The sequence below is a fragment of the Stigmatopora argus genome, chromosome 12, assembly GCF_051989625.1.
Source record: "Stigmatopora argus isolate UIUO_Sarg chromosome 12, RoL_Sarg_1.0, whole genome shotgun sequence".
NCBI classification, from domain to species: domain Eukaryota; kingdom Metazoa; phylum Chordata; class Actinopteri; order Syngnathiformes; family Syngnathidae; genus Stigmatopora; species Stigmatopora argus.
In genome coordinates, this window is record NC_135398.1 from 15,439,206 (window position 1) to 15,465,001 (window position 25,796).

At 39.0% G+C, this 25,796-nt stretch overlaps 2 protein-coding genes and 1 pseudogene across 5 annotated transcripts; 2 read left to right on the top strand and 1 right to left on the bottom strand.

Annotated features, from left to right (window-relative positions):
* The first annotated feature begins 1,416 nt into the window (after positions 1 to 1,416).
* Positions 1,417 to 16,108, top strand: tox4a (TOX high mobility group box family member 4 a). 3 transcript variants are annotated; one of them, XM_077615620.1, is made up of 10 exons: positions 1,417 to 1,645; positions 1,784 to 1,888; positions 1,994 to 2,059; positions 3,765 to 4,064; positions 4,521 to 4,766; positions 11,112 to 11,420; positions 13,479 to 13,559; positions 13,635 to 14,492; positions 15,355 to 15,494; positions 15,580 to 16,108. In XM_077615620.1, the coding sequence occupies exons 2-10, from the start codon at positions 1,784 to 1,786 to the stop codon at positions 15,635 to 15,637; spliced, it is 2,163 nt and encodes a 720-aa protein (XP_077471746.1). In that variant the 5' UTR covers positions 1,417 to 1,645; the 3' UTR covers positions 15,638 to 16,108. The 3 variants fall into 3 exon arrangements, with proteins under 3 accessions (XP_077471746.1, XP_077471745.1, XP_077471744.1); XM_077615619.1 differs by having other exon boundaries at positions 1,417 to 1,640; XM_077615618.1 differs by having other exon boundaries at positions 1,417 to 1,635.
* LOC144085929 (uncharacterized) lies at positions 15,540 to 17,486 on the bottom strand. Of its 2 annotated transcripts, XM_077615621.1 has the most exons (6): positions 17,236 to 17,486; positions 16,939 to 17,163; positions 16,804 to 16,864; positions 16,680 to 16,723; positions 16,405 to 16,433; positions 15,540 to 15,744 (listed from the first exon to the last, which is right to left on the bottom strand). In XM_077615621.1, the coding sequence occupies exons 1-6, from the start codon at positions 17,267 to 17,269 to the stop codon at positions 15,613 to 15,615; spliced, it is 525 nt and encodes a 174-aa protein (XP_077471747.1). In that variant the 5' UTR covers positions 17,270 to 17,486; the 3' UTR covers positions 15,540 to 15,612. The 2 variants fall into 2 exon arrangements, with proteins under 2 accessions (XP_077471747.1, XP_077471748.1); XM_077615622.1 differs by lacking the exon at positions 16,405 to 16,433.
* Positions 17,487 to 19,311: 1,825 nt separating this feature from the next.
* On the top strand, positions 19,312 to 19,455 carry LOC144086459 (U2 spliceosomal RNA; annotated as a pseudogene).
* Positions 19,456 to 25,796: the final 6,341 nt, after the last annotated feature.

Here is a 25,796-nt window from a genome sequence, read left to right on the forward strand (position 1 = left end):
GTAACATGCTGATGAGACCAGTGACCTCTTATGCGGTAGTATAATAGTAAATTATTTTATGAGGGAAAAAAACTTTTCTTTAACACAGAATAACAATATTGTACACGTCACAAAACTGCAGTCAGTGTTTAGGTTTTTATATAGAGTTTAAATTTTTTTTAAACAAATTTGTAGTTGTATTAAATGCAATTACAGATTAAAATATGCTAAAAGAAAACTGGATACAAAAACCTAAACTGGTTAATGGCCTTAATAGAAGGTTTTTCTTCTTCATAGTGAACTCATTACCTGCCATTGTTGACGATAGATGTCCAAATTATTCAAACTGGGAGGATTGACTGAATGGTCATGTTTCAGTGCGATTGACGGCATTAGACGTCGAATCCATTTTGACTGTCTTACTGGCAGCGATAATTCGCTTTCAAATTGGATTTTTAGCGCCGTCAATGTCAGCCAATGAATGCCATATAAAAGCTGGAGAGTACATTGTGTGTCATTTGAGCAAATGTATTCGGATTCAAAAAGACTGGCCACACCTGACACAGTCATTATAAAGGTGGTGGTTTATAAATAGATGCCGAAATACAAAGCCTAAATATCTTTGTTGAGGGTAAATACCTCTGTCTGGTGAAATTGAACGTGAGAATGTAAATGAATATTTCCAGGAACAACTAAAACAAAGGGTGGCTTGGCAGGTGAGTGTGGTTAGCGCTTTGGCCTCACAGCTCTGGGGTCCTGGGTTCAAATCCAGTTCGGTCTACTTGTGTGGAGTTTGTATGTTATCTCTGGACCTGTGTGGGTTTTCTCCGGGTACTCCGGTTTCCTCCCACATTCCAAAGACATGCATAGCTGATTGGACACTAAATTGCCCCTCGGTATGAGTGTAAGCGTGAATGGTTGTTTGTCTGTCTCCTTGTGCCCTGTGATTGGCTGGCCACCACTTCAGGGTGTCCCCCGCCTCTGGCCTGAAGTCAGCTTGGATAGGCTCCGGCACTCCCCGCGACCCTAGTGAGGATAAAGCGGTTCAGAATATGAGAATGAGAACTAAAAATACTGAAAACTAAAAATATTTCCAGTAAAATAGCATTTGTAGGTGAATTAATGCGTCTTAATGTTCCTTAGACAATTCGTCACAAAGTGGTCTTTTCACGTCTAAATTTACACGCAAAAGCAACGTAAGTCTTAAAGGTTTGAATAATGCACAATAAACAACCATATGGTGTGCAGTCTAAAACTACCTAGTACATTTGCGTATTATTCAACGAATAATGTTGTACATGTGGTACATAAGTGACTTTGAAATACACTTTTGTTTATTAAAAAGGATTTTTTTTGTCAAAATTCGTGACTTGCACACGTGTTCTATTATGTATACATTTTTTGTTGGGTTACCCCGCACTCTGGTGGTAGCTTTAATTTCCGACAGTCCCTGAACTATCAATGGTCAGTCGTCGTCTCAGGCGCCACATTATAGTAATTGTATTAGTATAATGTATAACTCCACGTTTAACTGAGGATTCTCCACCGGAGACGTGATTTGGAGGTCCAAACAATATCAGTATATTACCAAGCGATTGTTCTGCCTGTCTGATGTGAGACTAGCCTCAGAAACCTTTCCAGATCTTCACACGAAACGTAAGGTTAGGTCAGTTCGGTAGCTCTCCTGCTAGCTTAGCTAGTTAGATAGCTAGCATGTTTTGCTCACATTTTGGGTTATACATGAATGAATTGATTCCGTTTTTAAAAAAATATATATTTAGATTAAAAGTAATTTTGCTTGCAGATGGACCTCAATTTCTATTCTGGACTTTCTGACGGTTGTGCTCAAAATGTTGATTCGGAGTTTTTGGACAGCCAAGCATATGTTGGATACTCAGAAGGAAATAAGGTGAGCCAAATGTATGTTTTTATTCATTCAAGTCCGATGAAGCTACAATTGGTATAATGTCACTCTATTAAATTTGAATTTTAATAGCGACTCTATGGGTTTCAGTTTTCAGAGGGCAATGATAGTTACCTGACCATAGGTGGCGGTGCTCATCACTTTTTGTCCGCCGAGGTGAGCAAAACATGGTTTTGTTTTTTTTCACGCAATTAGCACATGAACCATATATGAGAACAAGGTGAAAATGAAGGTTTTTTGAGCATTTTTTATTTAATAATTTGGCTACGTGCACTAGTATACCCTAACTTTTGTGCTTGCATCTAGGGAACGTTTGGCATCATGGTTCACATCTTATTCACATAAATTCCGTCGCAATCTAAAGCCGCACAAGCAAATAGATAATAAAGAATAATTTTACCTGCAGTTTATCAATTTGAATCGGAAATGGCTGGTATTTAACACATAGGCCATATTCATTGTGAAAGAACAAAGTTAAAATTAGTTATTTTATTTTGTTAAACATTTCAGTGATATTTTGTCTCATCTCATTTTCCAAACCGCGTTATCCTCATTAGGCTCGCGGGGGTGCTGGAGCCTATCCCAGCTGAGTTCAGGCCAGAGGCAGGGGACACCCTGTGTCGGTGGCCAGCCAATCCTACGGCACAAGGAGACGGACAGCCATTCACGCTCGCACTCATACTTAGGGGCAATTTAGAGTGTCCAATCAGCCTACCATGCATGTCTTTGGAATGTGGGAGGAAACCGGAGTACCCAGGAAAAACCCACACAGGAGAACATGCAAACTCCACACAGGTGGACCGAACTGGATTTGAACCCAGGACTCCGACTGTGAGGCCGACGCGCTAACCACTTAGCTGCTGGGCCGCCCGAGTTGTTTGTCTTACTCCCTAATTGACATTTTTATACATTGAAGATACAGTAATCCTTGTAATATCGCAGTTATTGTAGACCAGACATGGCCCCGATAATAAAAAAAAATCACGAAGAAGGGTTACTTTTTTTCCTTCAGTGCTGAGTCCAGGTAGCAAGCAGAAGTGTGGATTTTCACATTTTTATGAACTTTAAAAAATCTTTTTTAATTAATCGCAGAAAAAATTCCAAAGAAGTGAATTTGTGATAAGTAAAGTCGCAATAATCAAGAGAAGACTGTACAGTCCCTGTGATTGGCTGGCCACTAATCCAGGGTGTCCCACGCCTGGTGACCCAAGTCAGATGGGTTAAGCTCCAGCACACCCCGTGACCGTTGTGAGGAAAAGCAGTACAGAAAATGAATGAACGAAGATATAGTGATACCTCTAATACATTTCACTCATTTGAGCCATTTCTGATTCTAATTGATAAACTGCAGGTCAAATTATTGTTTGTTGTTTGTACAGATTAGAATTCAGACAGAATTAGTAACTGCTACTGGACTAACTACTGTCCATTTATCTTACTACTCTAAAATGAGTAAGAATTAGTATTTATGGTATTAAATAGTATTTAATATTTTTTAAATTAATTCAATGCAATAGTAACATTATGCATTATGTACTTGTCTTTCTAGTACTGACAAAGGACATACTTGTTCATGGATGTGTCTTAAATTAGATATCCAACATATGGAATAGTTGCTATGACTGTTTTTGGAAAGCTTTTTGCGTCTTTTCTTTTCATGTCCTTGATAAATTAGTCTACTAGCTCACAAGACATGCTCAGGACTCGGTAGTTGTACAATAGCAGTATTTTACAAGTAATGGTACTTATGTCGTAGGTCTGAAAAACTTTAAGCTGGATATCATTTCAATGCCCAAATGATATAATACATAATTTATTCAACTTATACTCGCTAAACAACTATTGTCTTCCCACCTAACAGCAGACCTTCCACACCCCCAGCTTAGGAGATGAAGTTTTTGAGATTCCTCCTATCTCTCTAGACCCGGACCCGTCGCTTAGTATTTCTGAAGCAGTGTCCCACTTTGAGTTGTCTGATGGAGCAGATGGCCCTGCTGGCCCTTCAGGTTCCGGTAGCCTGGTTAGCAACTTGGTGGTGGAAGCTAATGATCCATCTTTTGCATCCCCTTTTGTGAACAACGGCTCCCAAGGCCTGGAGCACCTCAACGTGGGGGCCATTGGTCAGGGGAATGGAGGAGCTCTGCTCAGCTCCTCGTCATTGGTATGCACTTTGCCTTATAAAATTGTCTTGGTCACTTTGTCCTCTCATTTTAGCCTGGCTATTTATTTAAACTGCAATGAATACCATTTGTACAATTTGCGACTGTATCTGTAATGATTACGCTTTATTCATCATGAAATGTAGTAAATGTGAAGTCCTTGTTTTGGCAAGCGGCAACACATGAAACTGAACTTGAAAATGTTTTTATTCCTAAGTACAATAATGAAGCATCTGTACTTGGTTGCTTCCCAGCAGGCTTGAATGATAAACTAGGGGGTTGAATAGTGTCCAATTATGACTATTATATTGGAAATCTTCATAAGTCAATATTTGAAAAAATATACTACCACAAACTTAATGCAGCTCTTATCTTTAACTAACATACTACATAATTGACATTTTTCGCATTCTTTTGCCTAACTGCTTGTTTGTGCTTTTTGCATAATTTTCCCTCAGGAGCTGGGTAACAGTGGAGGCTCTCATTTCAGCAGCCCCTCCCCAATGACTATTGATGTTCAACTTGCCGATATAACTCATGGCCTTTTTGGAAGTGGACATCTGGCTACCATTAACCAGACAGAGCTATCTATGGGTCTAGGTGGAGAATGCGTAGGACCTCCTGCAGGGAGTTCGGAACCACCACTGTCTGCCACACCTTCTCCAGCTGGCTCTTTGCAAGATGAGGACATGGATGACTTCAAGGTGAGTTGCCTTTTTATGCACAACCGGTCTAGTGGTGTTGCCACTGTACTCCCTCTCTTCTCATACTAATCTTGGATTAAGCCCATCTTGCCTGACGTCAAAAGCCCAGCATACTGGCTGCTTTTAAAAGTAGGAGTGAGGTCTTCCTAACTCACACTGTAACCACAGTCATTTTGTTCCATATAAATTCACTCCAGTTCAAACCTTTATTTCAATCTCAAAAGTTCATTAAGAGCGATGCTTAATTTTCAATGATAATAAGACAACACTGGAAAGATACATATAAAAGAACCTTACCAGCAGACATTGTTATAAACACTTTGATTTCAAATGATTCTTAATCATTTTATTGAAAATCGTACCTGGCAATAATTGTGCTGAGTTTGCGTGACTAGTGATTAATGAGGGTAGACTTTCGGCTTCTCCCGAGACGTGGCAAAAGTGAACATGGTTTTCCCCAATTACAGTTTTCCCTTGATTATCGCGAAATCACTTTTTCGCGATTATTTTCTGCTATTATTGGGGGGGGGGGGGAAATAAATAAATAAATATATATATATTTATACATATATATAAACACATACATATATATACACAAATACATCTATATATATATACACAAATACATATATATATATATATATATTTATATATACAAATACATACATATATATATACATCATATATACACATATATATACAGACGCTCCCCTACTTACGAACATTCAACTTACGAACAACGGTACATACGAACATGTCTGCAAATTGCGTTTAAGTCCAAAAATGTTCGCAAGTCCAATTTTGTATTTCGTGTCTTTTTCGGAGTAGTACTTCTTTCCGCCGCTAATACCGACGCCTGGCGCTGTGAGAGCTCAGCTCACCCAGCATCTACCTTCTTCTTCGTTGCAATGCGGAAGTGCGTGAATGTATCTCCAGTGTGCAAAGAACCTTTTTCATTTGTATCATTAAATATCTCATGCATCCAATATTGAATATGGTTGGTAAAAAGCTAAAGGCTTCTATTGAGGGAGTTGCAAGGAAGAGGCAAGCCATTTCATTTGAAACGAGTGGCAATAATAACGAAGCTTGATGCGCGTGAGAGTGGTGAGCGTTGCACATTCAGTACCATTTATAAACAGAAAGATCGAGCAGCAGGACCCAAATATTGAACGTTGCACAAAGTTTGCAAATCAATTGAATGATGCCATACAGTGCTACTGCATCATTTATGATGAAAAAAAGAAGAAAACTGTGCAATCGTCATTAGGTCGCTTCTTTTGGCCAGTTTCTAATACATAAATCTATCTCTCTCTCTCTACAGTACTGTACATATTCTCTCCATTTTATTATTATTTTTTTTTCAGTACAAACCAATGCGTGTTACTTATACAAGCCTTAAACATACAAATGCACTTATATAAACCTTCAATATACTTATATAGGCCTTAAACATAAATTATAATACAAAATATAGCACTAAATCAACTTACAAACAAATTCAACTTATGAACAATCGCTCGGAACCAATTGCGTTGGTAAGTTGAGGAGTGTCTGTATATATACATATATACAGTGGTACCTCGAGATACGAGCTTAATCCGTTCCAGGACTGAGCTCGTATGACAAGATTCTCGTAACTCGAGCGGAAGTTTCCCATTGAAATGAATAGGAAACTAATTAATTCGTTCCAACTCTCTGAAAAAAACACCAAAAACAGGATATTGGATTGAAAAAAATGTTTTATTTCTTATAATTCGCCATATATTGACAAAGTAATAAATAACGAGTGGTTTAATAGAAATAAAGTGTTTAATCTAACAAAAATTGGGCGGATTTCGCCGAGGGGAGAGGGGCACAAAAGGGGCGGGGGGCTTCGTTTTTTTTTTTTTTCCACACAACGCACTCGTAAACGGAACAAACACTCCACCCTCACGTTCGCTATCGATGGGCTGTTTGCTGTCGTACTATTCCCTTCAAAATATTCCGAAAATGATGCACACAAATGTCCTCACAATCGGATAACGCACGACCACTTGCCAACGAGCAGCAGTCTTTTATCAGCGATCATATTTCAAGATAATAACTGTACCTCTAGCTCTTTGCGCCGTTTACGGCTGCTTTCACCCCCTGACCCATTAGGCATCAGTGCCTGCTTGGAGAAGGTCAGCTTTAGTCCCTCCTCCTGGTTGAGTGAGTGAGTGAAAGAGAAACAGAGATTGTCAGTCATGAACACCAAAATTGTCTAACAATAAGCTAAAATTAAAAGATACAGTAATACCGTGACATACGAGTGCCCTGTTAGTCAGTGCAGAATAAAGGGAACAACAATGGGTCCAAAGCAACCAGGTGGAATGAAGAGTTGTGCAAAGAAAAGTCGTATGATGACAATCAACATGAAGCACGGAATTATTGAAAAATATGAGAGTGGTGTACACGTGGGGGAGCTTGCTCGCCAATAGGAGGGGCACCGGGTAAAATTGGCAAATGGTCCTGCGTTTTCCTATTGTAAGGACATTTGTGTGCGTCCGTTTCGGAATATTTTGAAGGGAAGACGAAAGGAAACAACCCTCGATAGTTTCCTTTTAAAAATTCCGGCTGAAAGTCAGGGTGGAGGCAAAGCAAAAAGAGACAACCCGGGAAAAGAAAAGGTACATTTTTTTAAAAACAAAATTAAAATTAAGTTTAGTGTAAGGTTAGATTAACCTTATTTTTGAGTCTATCATAATCCAAGTTCATTTAAATTTGTTTATGTTGTTACGAGTGAGTTGCCGTGCAAAAAGTCCCCCCCGCCGCACTGCGCATTGTACTGAATATTCCAATACAGTGGTACCTCGACATACGAGCGTAATCCGTTCCGAGACTGAGATCGTATGACGAGGTTCTCGAAACTCGAGCGGATATTTCCCATTGAAATGAATGGAAAAAAATTTAATTCGTTCCAGCCCTCTGAAAAAACACCAAAAACAGGATATTGGATTGAAAAAAATGTTTTATTTCTTATAATTCGCCATATATTGACAAAGTAATAAATAACGAGTGGTTTAATAGAAATAAAGTGTTTAATCTAACAAAAATTGGGCGGATTTCGCCGAGGGGAGAGGGGCACAAAAGGGGCGGGGGGCTTCGTTTTTTTTTTTTTCCACACAACGCACTCGTAAACGGAACAAACACTCCACCCTCACGTTCGCTATCGATGGGCTGTTTGCTGTCGTACTATTCCCTTCAAAATATTCCGAAAATGATGCACACAAATGTCCTCACAATCGGATAACGCACGACCACTTGCCAACGAGCAGCAGTCTTTTATCAGCGATCGCGCCGCTGCTCATGGGAGCTTCGGGGGCGCTGGCTAGCGGCTCCTTTTAGCTTGTAGCATCTGTGTTCGCGTCCCCTCGAACGGCGCCTATAATAGAGTTGCTACCCGGGATGCTGTTGTTGTTGTTGTTGTTATATATATATATATATATCTATATATATATATATATATATAACAACAACAACAACAGCATCCCGGGTATATATATATATATATATATATATATATATATATATATATATATATATATATATATATATATATATATATATATATATAAGGTGAGGAGTATTTAAAGAGCCACACACAATTATTGCTATATATTATATATATATATATATATATATATATATATATATATATATACATACACACACACACACACACACACACATACAGACGCTCCCCTACTTACGAACGCAATTGGTTCCGAGCGATTGTTCATAAGTTGAATTTGTTTGTAAGTTGATTCAGTGCTATATTTTGTATTATAATTTATGTTTAAGGCCGATATAAGTATATTGAAGATTTATATAAGTGCATTTGTATGTTTAAGGCTTGTATAAGTAGCACGCATTGGTTTGTACTGAAAAAAAAACACATTTAATAAAATGGAGAGAATATGTACAGTACTGTAGAGAGAGAGAGATTTATGTATTAGAAACTGGCCAAAAGAAGCGACCTAATGACGATTGCACAGTTTTCTTCTTTTTTTCATCATAAATGATGCGGTAGCACTGTATGGCATCATTCAATTGATTTGCAAACTTTGTGCAACGTTCAATATTTGGGTCCTGCTGCTCGATCTTTCTGTTTATAAATGGTACTGACAGTCGAACGATTCAAGTTGTATGCCCGTGCAACACTCACCACTCTCACGCGCATCAAGCTTCGTTATTATTGCCACTTGTTTCAAATGAAATTGCTTGCCTCTTCCTTGCAACTCCCTCAATAGAAGCCTTTAGCTTTTTACCAACCATATTCAATATTGGATGCATGAGATATTTAATGATACAAATGAAAAAGGTTCTTTGCACACTGGAGATACATTCACGCACTTCCGCATTGCAACGAAGAAGAAGGTAGATGCTGGGTGAGCTGAGCTCTCACAGCGCCAGGCGTCGGTATTAGCGGCGGAAAGAAGTACTACCCCGAAAAAGGCGCGAAATACAAAATTGGACTTGCGAACATTTTTGGACTTAAACGCAATTTGCAGACATGTTCGTATGTACCGTTGTTCGTAAGTTGAATGTTCGTAAGTAGGGGAGCGTCTGTGTATATATATATAGACATACATATATACATATATACATATATACATATATACATACATACATATATACATATATACATATATACATATATACATATATACATATATACATATATACATATATACATATATACATATATACATATATACATATATACATATATACATATATACATACATACATATATACATACATACATACAGTTGTGGTCAAAAGTTTGCATACACTTGTGAAGAACAATGTCATGGCTCTCTTGAATTTCCAGTTATTTCTACAACTCTGATTTTTCTGATAGAGTAATTGGAACAGATACAAAAAAGATCCAAGTTACGAAATTCCCCAAAAAGTAAATGAATTTCCTTTTGAATTCCCCTCATTAAGCAATTAAAAACACTTTGACCAATTTTAAAGGGTGTAGTTCATATGCACATTCACCAAACCCTACTTTAGTGTAAAATAAAATGTGATTTTTTAAAAAATCTTTTAAAAATTCAAGATGTATAAATTCCTTGCAGCACTAATTGGCCTAGCAATGTCACGTGATCATCTGCAGCCATTAATGGTCAAGCGGGATATGTTGTCATGAATAGACATGATGAGTCGATGTGTCTTGACATCCGCGGCAGAGGCTCCACCGAACCCCTGAGACCGACTCACCGAACCCCTAGGGTTCGATCCAACCCAGGTTAAGAACCACTGGTTTAGTTTGTAGATGTGTGAGGACCGTGGAACGAATGAGAGAATTTACATATAAAGTACACCTTTACTTACGAAATTTTCAAGTTACGAAAAAAGTCTTGAAACCAATTAATTTCGTAAGTAGAGGTATGACTATTTCAGATATACCACATGCGATATTTTTTCTTAAGATTTTCCCTTCAAAGTAACATTTGAACTCCCTATTAAAATTATGAATATGGAGGTGAAAATTGTGACGCAGGGAGCGTTTATACGAGAGAAATTGTAAAATTCAACAATTTTAAGACAATTTTAAGGGTACGGCCTAAACGCGGAGGCGGCTTATATGTGAGAAAATATGGTAATCATGAATGTTCATGATTTCATTTTTATGGTAGGCTTATGTACATGCGTACAGCATAGCTGCCGTCATTTTTTTTACATTACATTAAGATTTGAGGTATTGGGACCAATGAGATTTGGGGACGTGATATGAGACCGCGGCCAAGGTTCTGTCAATCATGTTTGCGCTCAGTGTCCCTCATGTACATTCATAAATACAGATAATGTACACGACAGTGACTTCACTTGGATTTTTTTAGTGGATAGGCTCGGTGTTGTCCTGCATGGCATTATCGTTTATTTTGGCTGTGTTATAATCTTTTCGCTTTCTCGCTCTGCAAAATTATTAAGGGTTCCTCATCCCCTTCATCGTATCCTCCAACCTTGGTCAGGACTAGCATTCACGTTGCGTTCACGGTGCTCTGTTCTTTTAGGTGTTCGTTTAAATTTATCGACTATTGTTGTACGTTTTTATTATTTCTGTTGACAAAACTATGGAACTATAATTCTAGGTTTAGTCTCCACTTTTAACACATCAAAAAAAGTGAATTCTGTTTTTCTTCTATTTATTAAACATGACTTTACGCTAGTAAATACACGATGCCGGTGTGATCTTGTAATAAATTGCTCAGATTTTAGTATTTTGTGGCTCTTTTAATGCCACTTGTATTATATTGCACGCTTTCTTAATGATTCTGCAACTTAATCACAGTGTCTCATGTGTCTTTCTCACAGAGAAGTGTACTGGTAGAATCCCCCATGTCTGTGTCCTCATCATCCTCAGTCCTCTCCCACTCAGCTGTCCAGTCGTCTGGCTCCACATCCTCGGCAACGGCAAAAAAGCCCACGGGGACTCCGACCACATCCAAAACAGCCCGGCTGAAGAAAGACCCCAACGAGCCGCAAAAGCCAGTTTCTGCATATGCTCTGTTTTTTAGAGACACTCAGGCTGCGATCAAAGGTCAAAACCCAAACGCCTCTTTTGGAGAGGTGTCAAAGATTGTGGCGTCCATGTGGGACAGCCTGGCTGAAGAGCAGAAACAGGTTTGTGCATGCTTGCGTTTTTTTCTTTCTTTTTGATGACTGTCAATGGATTATTTTAAATTACTCATTTACCATCTTGCCTACAATGGAACCCTGGCATACCCTTTTTTATTCAGATATTCATGATTTATTTTTTCCTTCCAGAATTTCATTTTTTTTCCATATTTTTGAAAGGAAAACCAGTTTTAATACAAAACACGAACTCTTTCAGTGCCATTCACAATGACAGAGTGTCACTTCTGGATGCTCATTCCATTTGAACTGGCAGCTTAACTTTTTAAGTTATTGTCCACTTTTATTTTGGTCCTAGTGGGTTTTCAGTTTTAAAAAAAAGTTTTTGGTATGCATTTGTTTTGAGCACAACAAACCTAACAGGATTCAACAACCGGAACGAACTCTAATGTTTGTGAAACAAATCATAGTTTTGGACTATTCTCAAAAGAGAATAGTAGCACCCCAACCAACGTTTCGTCTAAGCTGTGCAACTACACAATTGCCCACTGGTCGCACACTCAACGCACAAGAAAACCTATCCAGCGCAGTGAACACACTGCATATGATTAATACATTTTTTTTCTTTATCATTTTGCTATATAATTTAGTGAGTGACAGGTGTCGAGCCAATCATAAGTTGCGATGCAATTATGGTATGCGGCCAATCACGGCATTGACAGTGTACTTGCACATGTACACTGCGGCGGAGTTAAGTGATGCTAATGCTAACTCTGCTAAAGTGACTGATATGTCGACTCCCCAAACCAAAGTAAAATAGAAACTGCATATTTTAAGTTGGAATGCCTGTCGGAGTGTGTGCAATTAGAACAAGTGGTGAAACTGGGTCAGGTCTTTTCTTTTTTAATTGAGAACGGTCTGCTCTGCAAAACATGCAGCAAAGTTGCAAACAAGTTTTCCGATGGAAAAATATGGACTAAATGGCAGAAACGTTATCTGAATGAGAATGAGAAGTGAGAACGCTAGATGTGAAAAATAAGGTCAAATTTAAGTCATATTTGTGCATATTCTAGTGTCATTAAGATGTTTTATTTATGGATATTCATCATTAAATTTTATAATGACTAGATCATTTAAGGGAAGTAGAAATGCACATGCCGATGTGATACTGGTGTGTGGCCATGGCGAGTACTTCTGCAATTCGCACTGACTAATGGGAAAAAAAACACTGAAAAAATGCAACGCTCCGCCCAGTGCTCATAGAGACATTACACGAGGGAGTTATGACCAGAAAGACAATGCCCATGATGTTCTTATGAGCAGCCTCTCGCGTCCGCTGTATGTCCGTATATCAAAATTTGTCTCGTATCTCAAGATAACTATTTGCCCGAAATTTTACTCGTATCTCAAATTGCTCGTATGTCGAGGTACCACTGTATTGACATTTCGCGCCCCCTTTTGTCGTATTTATGTTATTATGGCTTAGGACAGGGGTCGGGAACCTTTTTGACATAGATAGCCATAAAAAAAAATCATATTTTCAAAAATCATCTTCTTTGAGAGCCATACTCAAAATGTAAAAGTCAAAATAGATGAAAATATATGCGTTTTTAGTAATTTCACCTCTTTTAAAGTACATAAAGACTGAATTCTTTTGATAAAGTTGCTAATCAATGAGTATCAATGACGATATGCATGGAGAAGAGTCTAATTACAAAAATATGATTAAAAAGGCGCTAGAGGTCGTGTCAAAGCCACAGTGCCAATGTAACGCTCCTATTGGTGTGTTTGGGACTCAGCTGTTTCCACATTTTAGCTCATGGGTTAGCGGAGAGCCTCATGCACTCATCAAAAGAGCCACATGTGGCTCCCGAGCCATAGGTTCCCTACCCCTGCCTTAGGACTTCAATCTGTGTTCACCTGCATATAAATCACTGGCCCAGCTAAACATTTAATACTTTGAAAATGAAGCACTTTTTTAATGATTGATATTAAATACAGTAAAATTGTGCCTTGAATATGCAAGTCACATATGCGGGATCTTGCCAATAGGTCAACTAACTGCATGGATGTACTTAACTCACTTGTTTGCTTTGTTTACTTTAGGTGTATAAGAAAAAGACAGATGCTGCCAAAAGAGAGTATTTAAAAGCTCTGGCAGCTTATCGAGCTAGTCAACTGTCACAGGTAGGCTCACGTGAATTTATCATGGTAAATTTATTGATACAATTCCTTAATATTCCGCCCCCTCTCACACCTCAGCCCCCATGTGTCAAGGTAGAGATTGCACCTTCACCACCTCCACCTGCAGTCAGCCAAGCATCTGCGAGTGGACCCCTTGCCGGTCACCAGCTCGTCAGCCTAGCATCTGCGAGTGGCCCCCCTTCCGGTCACCAGCTCGTCAGCCTAGCATCTGCGAGTGGCCCCCCTGCCGGTCACCAGCTCATCAGCCTAGCATCTGCGAGTGCCCCCCCTGCCGGTCACCAGCTCGTCCGTCTAGCAAATAACGTTGAAGAAAACACTCTGACCAACATATGTGCTTCTAATATCATTTTGGATATTCCTGAGAGAGCAACTCGTTCCCGCACGGGTGCAGCCAAACCAGCCACGGCCGCCCCCGCGCCTCCACCGACGCAGACCATCACCAAGATCTTAATTCCAAAACACATGCTTCAGGCAGGGGGCCAGTTTGTCACCCTGAAAATGCCTGCTGGCATACACACTGGCATCCACACTCTACATCCCACAATTGTGGTGCCTAGTGCCCCTCGCCTGCCTCCTCCCTTGCAGCAGATGCAGAACGCGCCCCCGCCACCACCGCTCCAGCAGATGGCGCCAGCGCCGCCGCGGTTACTACAGGCCAAGCCTCGGGAAGGAGGAAACTCGGCAGGACTCCCCGTCTCCATTGCCGCTGCCCCACCGCCTCCGCTTCAGATAAAAATAGTTCCTGCCCCGTTGCAGGGGAAAGACGCTTTGCCCGTCATCATCCCCGCCACGGTGACAGTAGGGCAGACGGTTTCTGGAGCCACACTCGCGGCAGCCGTGCAGGTGGTGAATTCTGCCGTGTCAGCAGGTCAGCATGATGAGGAGGTCATCTCGGAGGTGCTTCCTTCAGAAGAGGTACTTTCGTCTTTCTCGTTTGACTTTTTGGTGGAAAAGTATGATAACCATACAACCCTAAATTTACATGTTGAACTTTCCGCCAAAAATCAGATTAAAAAAAAAATTGCATTGAGTTTTTCAATTTTTAAAAATGTTTTAAATTAACTTCAATCATTATTATTGTTGATGTTGAAATACAGCGAAACAAAAAAGCCCTAAATTTGATCGCCGTCATTTCTTGATTTTGCATCAAAAACAAGTTTATTTTTAATCTGAGGAGTTGTACTACATAATACAGGAGAACACCCGTCCAAATTTGGGTCCTCTATTTTTGGGGGCAGCAGGTCACCTTATATTAAAAAAAATATTTGTAGTTTTAGTACAAGCCGTTAAGTGTTTTTAATGTGCTTTTCATAAATACACTTTTCCATATTTTTTTAAATATTACCAAAGAAATGATGCAAATGGTGTTGTCAATATTGATGCTTCCTTAGTAATCACAATTATTCATTCATTTTCTGAGCCGCTTTATCCTCAGGGTCGTGGGGGGTGCTGGAGCCTATCCCAGCTGACTCTGAGCCAGAGGCGGGGGACACCCTGAATCAGTGGCCAGCCAATCGCAGGGCACAAGGAGACGGACAACCTTGCACACTTGCATCCATACCTAGTGGCAATGTAATGTGTCCAATCATGCATGTATTTGGAATGTGGGAGGAAACTGGAGTACCCGGAGGAAACCCACGTGAAATGGTTCATTCTTCCTGGGTGGGGTCCAACAGAAAATAATTGAGAAGCACTAGTATAACTGTTTGAAAAGTTGAATGAGTCTGCTCAATAGCAAATAAATATTGCACATAAAACACATTTCATCTTTCTGGAGGATATGGAAGTGAACGAGTCATGTGAAGATGCCGCTGTGCCGTCCGTCTGCGTGAGGTCTGGCTGCACAAACCCAGCAGTTGAGAGCCAAGACTGGGACAAAGAATACTGCAGCAACGAGTGTGTGGCTTCTCACTGCAGGTGAGTTGGTGAAATGCCAATAAAAGCTTCAACATTTTCTTTTTTTTTTTTTTTTTTTAAATATACTTTCCCCCTTACTCTGCAGTGACATTTTCAAGGCATGGTGTTCCATCCGAAATCAAACCATGGGAACGGTGAAATAAAGGCGGTCAATAAAGATGATTGTATGGGAATGTGATCGTTTACCAGGATTTGAGCGTTCCATAAATTCTTCAAATGGAATGCAAGCTGCAGTCCAACATCGGGAGTTCTATGAAAGATCCAGTCTCGTCAATGCAAGTTTTTGAGTGAACATACATGTACTAAAGAAAAAAATATTTCTGTTTGTCTGAATATTAGGAGCATTTTTGCTTGTCATTTGTGTTTATTGACCCATTACTGAAGATTTAGTAGTACACTAGGCTGACTTTGGGTGCCAGATATTAAGTTTCATTTGGTTCCAAGTGACTGTATGAATGGTTTTCTGTTGCTATATGCACCTGATGATTTTACGGCACCTAGCCAAGGGGGCGTTACCTTTCATCGGAAGGTAGTTTATTAAAGAGGTAGCCCTTTACCGAGTTATGGTTTTTGGTTTTTCATTAAGGAATCTAAATAAATCAGCTGCCAACCTCCGTCGATCCCATTTCTGGAGTTTTGTTTTCATCAGTAGTGAATGCGATTTGCGCAAAAATCGATATAAAAAGTGGAAAAAAATAACATAGGACAATTTAAATCAAACTTTTTGCACTCTTGGAAAAAGTACTGTATAATGAAAACAGAGCTGGTCCACGATATGTCGGGGTTTAGGTTGGCGCCCAGGCTTTCGGATATGCGTTGGGCGTAGCTGGCCTTGCGTCATTTAAACAACATGTAACTTGAAAGTTTAAAGTAAGGGAGTTCAATTTTAGTTTGAAGTAAAAGCACTTACTGGGGACTTGAGTGGTGTGTTAAGCAAACCTGACGACAAAAATAGAAAACCTGCATTGGACTCAAACGACACATTTGAATAAATTTTAAATTATGTGTAAATTGTATTACATTTTAGGACAATTTATGGTATTTTTTTAATACATGGAAATTTATCAAATAAATTAGGACCTAAAAAAGTGATCATTATGGTGCAAATGAGAATGCTAAAAATGCATTTGAAACACACAGCATAAAACCGTTGAGTAATTAAAATAGTACTTGAAATAAACTTACCAAAACATTCTGGGTTGTGTGACTGCACAAGGCCATAATTTGAACTGTGTGATGGAATCACAAAATCTGGTAAAAAATGATTGAATGTCAAAAAACTTCAGAATTCCAGTAGCATTTTACTTACACATCTTTGAAACTCTGAAACAGACATGGACTCCTGGCACCCCATGGCGAGGTCTCCTTCCCTGAAGAAAGCAAAAGATGGACAATTTTGTCCGACCGAAACAATCTAAGCAGACCTGCACTACAGCATCGTTACCCTGTTGCTGGTCCTCGGCATCCGGCGACACAAAATTCCGGCGTCGGAACACTTTGGGAGTTGAAAACTGTTGACTTTCCGCCCTCGACACAGAAGTTTCCTCCAGTTTTTTTATGTTTCCCTCCTGGTTTGGACATAATTCTTCTTGATCCGAGATGTTTTCTTCCCGAGATGATGCCTGGGTGGTCAACAGTTGGAACCAATCGGGGTCCACGGGACCCAACTTTTTCATGAAATAAAAAAATAGACGTTTTAATGAATATTTCTGTAATCCTGGTGTAGTGTGTGTTTTCTTACCTTTCCATATGTCGTCTGTCAAATGTTCGTGCATTCTGGTAAGAAATCCACTCCCAGAGATTGAAATACGGTGAACTAATTCCAGTTTGGCAGACGTAAGGTGGGTAGTTAGTCTTCAGGTGATGCCAAAGGATAACAATCAAATAAAATAATAAATTAGTTGTCATTTCTGATCTTAAAGACATTTTTTAGATGTTTGTAGAAGAAAAAACAACTTGTTAACACAGCATAAAAAACAAGGAATTCATACTACTTACACGCGTCGTGTGGCAAACTTTCATTACGACACAAAATTTCAGCATACAATGTCAGAGTTAGAGACAAGACACGCCGTAGTTGTTCAAAACGTCCCGAAGTTTGAAACAAAATTTAACGTTTACGGATAGTTTTGACTTCGACTGCAAAATCTGAATCCGTTATGCGCCTGCGCAAGTGGTCGGCACGCGTTCATAGCTAACTACGGCAGAGACAGTAGGACAAATTGTGCAAAAATAATAATCCTTGTATGATTTTCTTATTAACAATGACTAATATCATATGTTTCTATATAGTAATAAATATGGCTATAATTACAAACAATATTTTAATGCACATCACAATCAAGGAGAAGAAAATACTTATATCGAAGGCTAGGAACGCAAAATTGGCTATTGAGAGCGTTACCACTTGTCGGCCATTTTGGGTCAGTGCCTTTTGCTAAAACAGCCAATGGAAATCACTTAAATGTCATAAGCTGGCAAGGATAGAGCTACATGGATATAATTAAACAGGCAATTGAAACGTGAAGCTGGTATTTAGTGAAAAAATATGAACAATCAGTATGAACTACACCAAATATGAGAATTTAAAAATGCCAAAATCAAATATATAAATAGAATCAATGCGAATGCATAATTAATGTTTTTTGTTTATATTTGTCCAATTAGGTAAAAGCAGGAGATTTCCAAGGTGACCCTGAACATCCCTTGGAAAATGAGAGGGAAGTGTTCAGTTTGAGGAGGACGAACTTCACAAAATGTATTCCTTCAAAATGATTTTGTTTTTTGTGTGCCCACGACTGACTCCGGAACCCCTACGGAACAAGTTACATTGGACAGACGTAAATGTCGAATAACCAGGTAAGCAATTTAAGCTTTTATTCGACTTCGGGACCCACTTGCATTTTATAATGATTTAAACAAACTATGATGACTAAATTGATGCTTCGTAAGAAATATGTACGTTTCTGCTTTTGTTATATAATACTCAGTGTTTTAGAAAAGTTAATTGTATCACAAATGTTCAATGGTTTCTCTATTTATTACTTTGTCCCAGATCCTCCTCACAAACTTTATATTAAAATTGCCAACCATAAAAGAATGGGGAGTGTTGTTTTTCATGTCGATAGTGGGAAAATCATTAGATTTAGGATTGAAAACAAACAAAAAACGTTTGCAAAGTGATTTGCAAATACATATGTAGTTCGCCTTCGTTCGATTGGTGTCGCTATAGTAGCATAATGCTACTTGCCAAACAGGAAATAGTACGCGGGCTGGATGAGTTCACGAATCTTTCGTTAAACTGTATTTCGCCCCCGGATATTCAAAATAAAGTCACTTTGTACATTATTGTCAAAATTACTCTCCGTGTACTCTGATTGCTCAGGATTTGTTTTCACTTTGAGTGTAGCACTAAACAACTAATGGTCCAGGGTGGATTATGTGCAAAATTGAAGACGTTTCTTTACATTATTAGCGTGAATATGAATGTGTAATGTGTGTGTATTGATATCAAATATGACTGGTGGTTTAATTCTGCTGCCTAGGAAGTGTTTAGTGCCGTTAAAATATATTCAAATTAGTACTCCTCTCCTATTGGTCTAACGTGAATCACATGACCCACCGCGCTTAGAATTTCCAAACATTCTTTACATTAAAATCGATAAACACCGCAGCACTTTCCATGTTATCATACTAAACGTGTATTGTTATAGTTTGCTGTATAAATGTCTGTTACCTTTTACATCCGACCCGTGTTACCACTACTATAGATCGTAATGGCTGGAAACAAGTAGTCCTTCCTGACGGTTCTTACCTCATCGCTTCTCGGCATTCTGGCTAAGATCAAGTGTAGTATCTGTTCTCATCAGTTTAATATCTGGTACTTCCCCTATCCGGGTACCATGTATTAAATTGATTGTTGGACCAGGGTGATGAAATAGTGCTGGGGTAGGGAACCTATGGCTCGGGAGCCACATGTGGTTCTCTGCTTACCTGTGAGGAAAAATATGTATTTCCCGCCATTGACAGAGCCGAGTCCCGCCAACTGGAGTGTCACGTCGGCACAATTGCAATGATACCCCTTACTTTAATCATCTTATTATAAATCAAATTTTATTAGACTTTGCTGCATGCATATTTTCGTTGGTTAGCAACTGCACAACAGTGCTGTCAAAATAATTCATTTAGTACTTTAAAAGTGGTAATATGACCCCAAAAAAGTCACATCTCATTTTTACACTAAAATTCTGAGTATGGCTCTCAAAGAAATAAAATTTGAAAATAGGAATTGTTTATGGCTCTCTGTGTCATCAACAAGTTAATCAACTGACCATTAACTGTAAAACCAGTTTTGTTCCTAAATGGATTAACTTCTATTTGGTTTTCAATTTTTCAAAAGATGATTTTGTTAGAGATTAGAACCATGTGATTTGAAGATGTGTTAATTTATTCTAGTTGTGCCTTCAGACCCTTTTTAAAGTCATTATCTAGACAAACTAAGAACAAAATTATTACATTATGAGCAGTTTCTTGCAAATGTTTCATGACTGCATTCATGTTCTGCACAACACTAAATGTTAGTACAGGGTTGGGCAAACCTTTCACATTGACTTTAAAAATTTGACAGACGGGCCGGGTCAGCACAAGATACGATACATATAAAAAACTGCATCCGTTAACAGCACAAATGAAACATAAACAGAAAAAAATCACTAAAGTATTAACATACTGTTAGGTTTAAACACCAGACATTTGTATCACCAATCTGAAAGAAGGAAAAACACAGAGAATTGAGTCAACTTTATTTGCAGTGAGAGGGTCGGGGACTGCTCGCGTCTCAATCCTCTGACACACTCTGAAGATGTCTCCTCTCGCCTTGTCTCTTATTGTGTCAAGTTACAGGAAGTTTCAAGGTGATCAAAGGAAAGAGGGAGTTCTCTCCCAGTTACAAAAGGGTCTTTGATCATGACCATATGCTCTTTTAAGGTAACACCTTTACAGTCTCTTTCCCGATCTCCCGCAATCTTCACACAATGGTTCAAACAGGCGCCCGTCCACTGGGGCAGATCCTCTTTGTTGAATAAGGTGAAACTGACCCCCAGGGCTCCAGACACTCCTAATTCTATTAGCAAGCATTTCGATAGTCATACCAGAATCAGGATAACTTATTTACAATAATTCCAACATTTCCCCCTGTTTATCCGGATTCTGCTATAAAATATCATCACCCATGACCTCTTCTTTTCAGATTTTCGCATCACAGGATCACCAAAATAACAGAAAAACGTTACACTCAAAAGTCAATGCCATAGTCTTTAGGATCTGGGAACAGGTCAGGCAGTCCCATGAACTGCATTTCCTCATCATCCCCAGATCCGTCGTCGTCGTCATCGTCCCGTGGTTCGGCTCCAGATGTCAATAAGGCATACATTTCTGATTTGACTGGTTCTATGGCATTTGTTATCAATCTTTGACATAACGCACGAATACAGGGAATGCAACAACATCCACAAGTTGTGAGAATGGCAGCAAAAACAGCGATTGACATTAGAACTGATACAACCAACTGTTTGTATCTGCCAAACATGCTACCAAATTCGTCCCACATTGAGGTGTCGATTCCAGAATGTTCCTTCATCTTGCTGTTGAGGGATCGAAGGCCCTCCAGGGCCTTGGTTAAGCTCCCGTCAGCTGCTGTGTTGTTCGGGATGAACGTGCAGCATTGGTCGCCAAAGATGGAGCACACGCCACCTTTCTCTGCCAGGAGCATGTCAACAGCAATCCTGTTCTGGAAGGCCATCAAGGAGGTAGCCGACAACTGTTCATGGATGGCTGCAAACCCTTCTTCCGTCCTGTTCTGGAGTCGTGCAATTTGGTCAGCGAGCTTATACTCATCTGGTACACCTCGGGGAACCCCGATGCTGTCGATGTAGGTTGGGTCCCCATCGCCCCATCCAAGAGCGGACCGCTTAGCTCTGCCATTCCAGTGCTGAGGCAAGACGTTTCCTGCTACAGTGACCTCTCAGGAGCAGACATCACTTGTTTTCCAACTCGAGTCTCTGTGGGCGGGGCGTTCAGACACGCCCAGGCTGTCACTGACAGTCCAGTCACTGTGATGTGGGTGGCAACAGCTTTCACTGTGGCTTCTGTATAGAGGTGCAAAGTCTATGGGAGGTCAGGGTTAAGTGAGGGGTGCTCGTGGCAGGTGAGTAGACGTCAGATGAGTTTCTTCACGGACAAGGGTTTTGACACCGTCCGATTTACAGTCTACTCAGAGTCACCTGTGTCTCGAACTACCTTGACCTGAGGTTGGTGAATCGACTTTGACTTTTCAGCGATCTTTGCTGCTGTGGAGGTTGGTGAGTTGGGCCACGAATGGGTCTTCCCATCGTGGAGAGAACCAGGACTTCCTTTTTATGACTTGGATCAGGATCCAGTCACCTGGCTTCACCACCTCCTGCAAGATAGAAAAAAGAATCACGGCAGCTTACATGTTCTTTGGATAAGTTTCTCTCCATCCTTAGTCTCTCGTCATGGGTCATCTTCCCATAAAGGAAGTTGGAATGGTCTTCCAAGAACTATCTCAAAAAGGTGTTAATCCCGAGCTAGTTGGCACTATCTTCATATACGTTTTTACCAGTGTTAGGCGTTCTGGCCATGGCTTCTTTATCTCTTCCATGGTTTTCTTAAGCCTTGGTTTTATCGTACCATTTGTTCGCTCTACCAGTTGTTTTGCACTATGCTTTTTGAAAAATGAGCTCCATTGTCACTCCAGATGATTCTGGAGATCCCATGTTCTTTACAGATCAATAAAATAACAAATTAAACAGTTCCTACAAAAATTTTAAAATAGGTATTTATACCTGTTCATCATATATCCCCCCTGTTGAGACATTTATGGCTCAATTTTGGAATACATTTTTGGTAGGCACGGTAGGCCTTTAGCTTTGTACAGTTCGTCTGCAGACTGTTCTTGAGATCGGCTCAGTTTTGTTGTTGTCTTCAACACGTGCTTAACATTTGCTTACAGCTATTTGGTTGGGCTTAATACCCCAATGAACAAAAATCGCAACATTCTTACTTATTCCATCACTATAGTTTGTGAAAATTTAAATACCTTATCAGTCAAAATTAAACATGCTAGGTGGTATTCTATTTTGAACACTGCTTCCTTATTAAGATCAAAACCCATATTTGTTTTTTTCCTTTCCTACAATTACACAAATTAACTAATCATACTAGGAATAGGAAAAATACAAAAAGCAAACCAGGCTGCTTTCTCCTCAGGAAAACAGCTTTCCCGTTCTCTGTAACAGTTTAGATTCACATCAATTAATATCCAGAAACAAAATGCACACATTTATGATTCTGAATAGAATTGAACCCAGTAAAATGTAACCACCCCTTGTTTGTCAGGGTCAATATTTCTAGCATAATTGTGTCCTTTAGAGCAATTAAAGCCCATTACTTTTAAAATGCATACTAATCAAGTCCCAATTCATTTAACAATGTGTATCGCGTTGCATATTAACCTCAGTGTTTTTTAATTCAAAATATCCCAAACTAGTGGTCTTATTATCAAATGTATCATTCCATTGTCTTTGGAGTTTGCCAATCATCTCCTATAAAACTTTCTTAATCAATATTTTTCAATAGTCAGGCATAATATTAAATTCTAGTTACATTTCTATCCATTGTAGTTTCTCTTTTCTCTCTAATTGTTTACTTTAAAAATCTGTAAGAAGATCTAGTCTCAATTTTTTACTTTAACTATCTGTAAGAAGGTTTAGTCTCAATTGAAACGCTTTTTTTATATGGAGACAATAAAACCAATATAAAAAGTTCCTTATGGCTTACAGCATTGCTCCCCGAGCAATAATCTTTCCAATCAATATTGGAGTGCTTGCCATTTTGTCTGATTACGTCAAAAAGTTTATCTTACCTGTCTCCTCATACGTTTCAACTAAGAGAACCTTCTTACAGTGCACAAAATGGATCCGCTATTTTCATGTCTGCTGGTTGGTCAGGAACACTTGCACGGACACTCTTATCCTGGGTTGCTCTTCATGTTTCCTATTAAGAAGCACAATCTCCCTCTGCCAACCCAAAATTAATGCGTTTCTTTAAAGTTTTTTTATTTATTTTTTATTTTTTTATGCAGACATATGATTAGCCTCATCCTCCAGTTCCAATCGTGTAGTGATAATGGCGTTTGGTACATTCCACTAAATTGGATTTCCATATTTTTTCCGGAACAAAATATGGAAACTTTTGTCAATTCAGTCAATTATTCTGTTAACACAATTTGGATGCCATTATCACAATAAATCAATAGTACTTTGGAATTTCGTATCAAGCACTGTCTTTGTTTTTTTTTTGTTTTTCTCAGTGCTCCTAAATTTTGCATCGCAGATTTGTTTCTCCACTTCAAGTTTCACGTTTGGAGTACTGCTGCTTTTACCATTAAAAATTTCATTGGACTAAACAATTTTCCATAATTTTCATCAAAAATTGATTTCAAATTTCTAAATCATTTTCCACCTTGATATCTGATTGATTAATTATATCTTGGTGGTCGGCCAATCAAAAACACAAAAAGACAAACAAACAACCATTCATGCTCACACTCATTTTCAGACATCAGTGGTCTGCAATTTTTCACTAGTGGAGAGCGCCATCCCCAGTCTAGGGCTCCTTGGCAGCTAACCACCTTTTTGCTGTGCTATCAGCACTAACCATTCTCAAAAGAAATAGGTTAACGTCATTTGGTTGACATCAACTGTTTGATGCTAATGCAATTAATATTCTAATCGTCATTAAAATGACCCACGCCAAAGCATATTTCACCTGCTCCGGGCAAAACAAGGAATGTTTTCCTGTGCACCGAAAAACATTCCATGCCTCTTCCGTCCTAGGGAAATCATGCCTATCCTAAATCAATTATTTTATCTAAACCAGCCAGGTATAATTTACTTAATAATTTGGATGAATGCCATTTCTGCATTGTTTTCTCCATGTTTGATATCATTCATAATTTGGATGATTCTTAATACTTAAGTCTAAATCGCAAATCACTCTCATATTGCTAAAACAAATAGTTAAAGCTCTGGCTGAATTCCTATGCGCTCTAAGAAGGCGGTTTTATTTAAAATAAGAGCCATTTTCTATGCTCACTGTTACCTCAATTAAAATTTAGGGAAAATAACCTTTCACTAGGCATTTCCTAATATAAATTTTAGTGTTTAATAAAGGACCCATAATTTTTCACTAATATATCATAACACTGTCAACTATCTCTCTCTCTCTCTACATCTCTCTAAAACTCTCTGTCAACTTTCTCTGTCTCTCTCTGTCTCTATCTATCCCCCTTCCCCCCCTCGTCGTCGTGCTCCCTGCTTGCGAGTGGAGCCTCGTATGAGGAGTGGGCTGAACAGGGGGCCACTATTTCTTAACAGGCCTAATATATATATATATATATATATATATATATATATATATATATATATATATATATCTTCTTATCTTATTTATCCGCCTAAGTATATTTCTTAGTCGTTTCTAGTCTTATATTGCGCAACAATCGAGATTTATGAACGCGTCACAGCGTACTTATATATATATATATCTATTCATATGAAGATTACTTGCATGCGTTTATAGTTTTATTCTATTTTTTTTTCTTTATATCGAGCTCTTTCAGTATCTTGGCACTGTATAACAATATCTTTCTCACTTTTACACTTTCATTCCTTTTAGTTCGCTTCTTTGTTCAACATTGTTTATTCAATACACCCAGGACTCCGCTATCCTTTACAGAATTTAATTAGTCTTTTTCAACTAAGGGGGTCTGTCCGCCTACGGATTTTTGTTGTTTGAATTTTAACTGATAGTGCCTAGGATTGTCAGGGTTTTCATTTCTTTTTTTTAACTTTTTACTTCGTTTTCTATTTTACTTCATTCTCATTCATTCCTTTTTTAAATAAAATTTACTCACGATTCTCTGCGTCCTTGGTATCCCTTCAACCTTTGGACCCCAGCCCATAAGGAAGAAACAGTCCTGGAAAAGGATCTTTATGCTGTGTACACAGACTTTTCTGGATCTTGCTCACCCGCTGGGATCGTCAGGTATCTTGGGATCCGTCTCGAAGGACCATTTAAATGTTAGGTTTAAACACCAGACATTTGTATCACCAATCTGAAAGAAGGAAAAACACAGAGAATTGAGTCAACTTTATTTGCAGTGAGAGGGTCGGGGACTGCTCGCGTCTCAATCCTCCGACACACTCTGAAGATGTCTCCTCT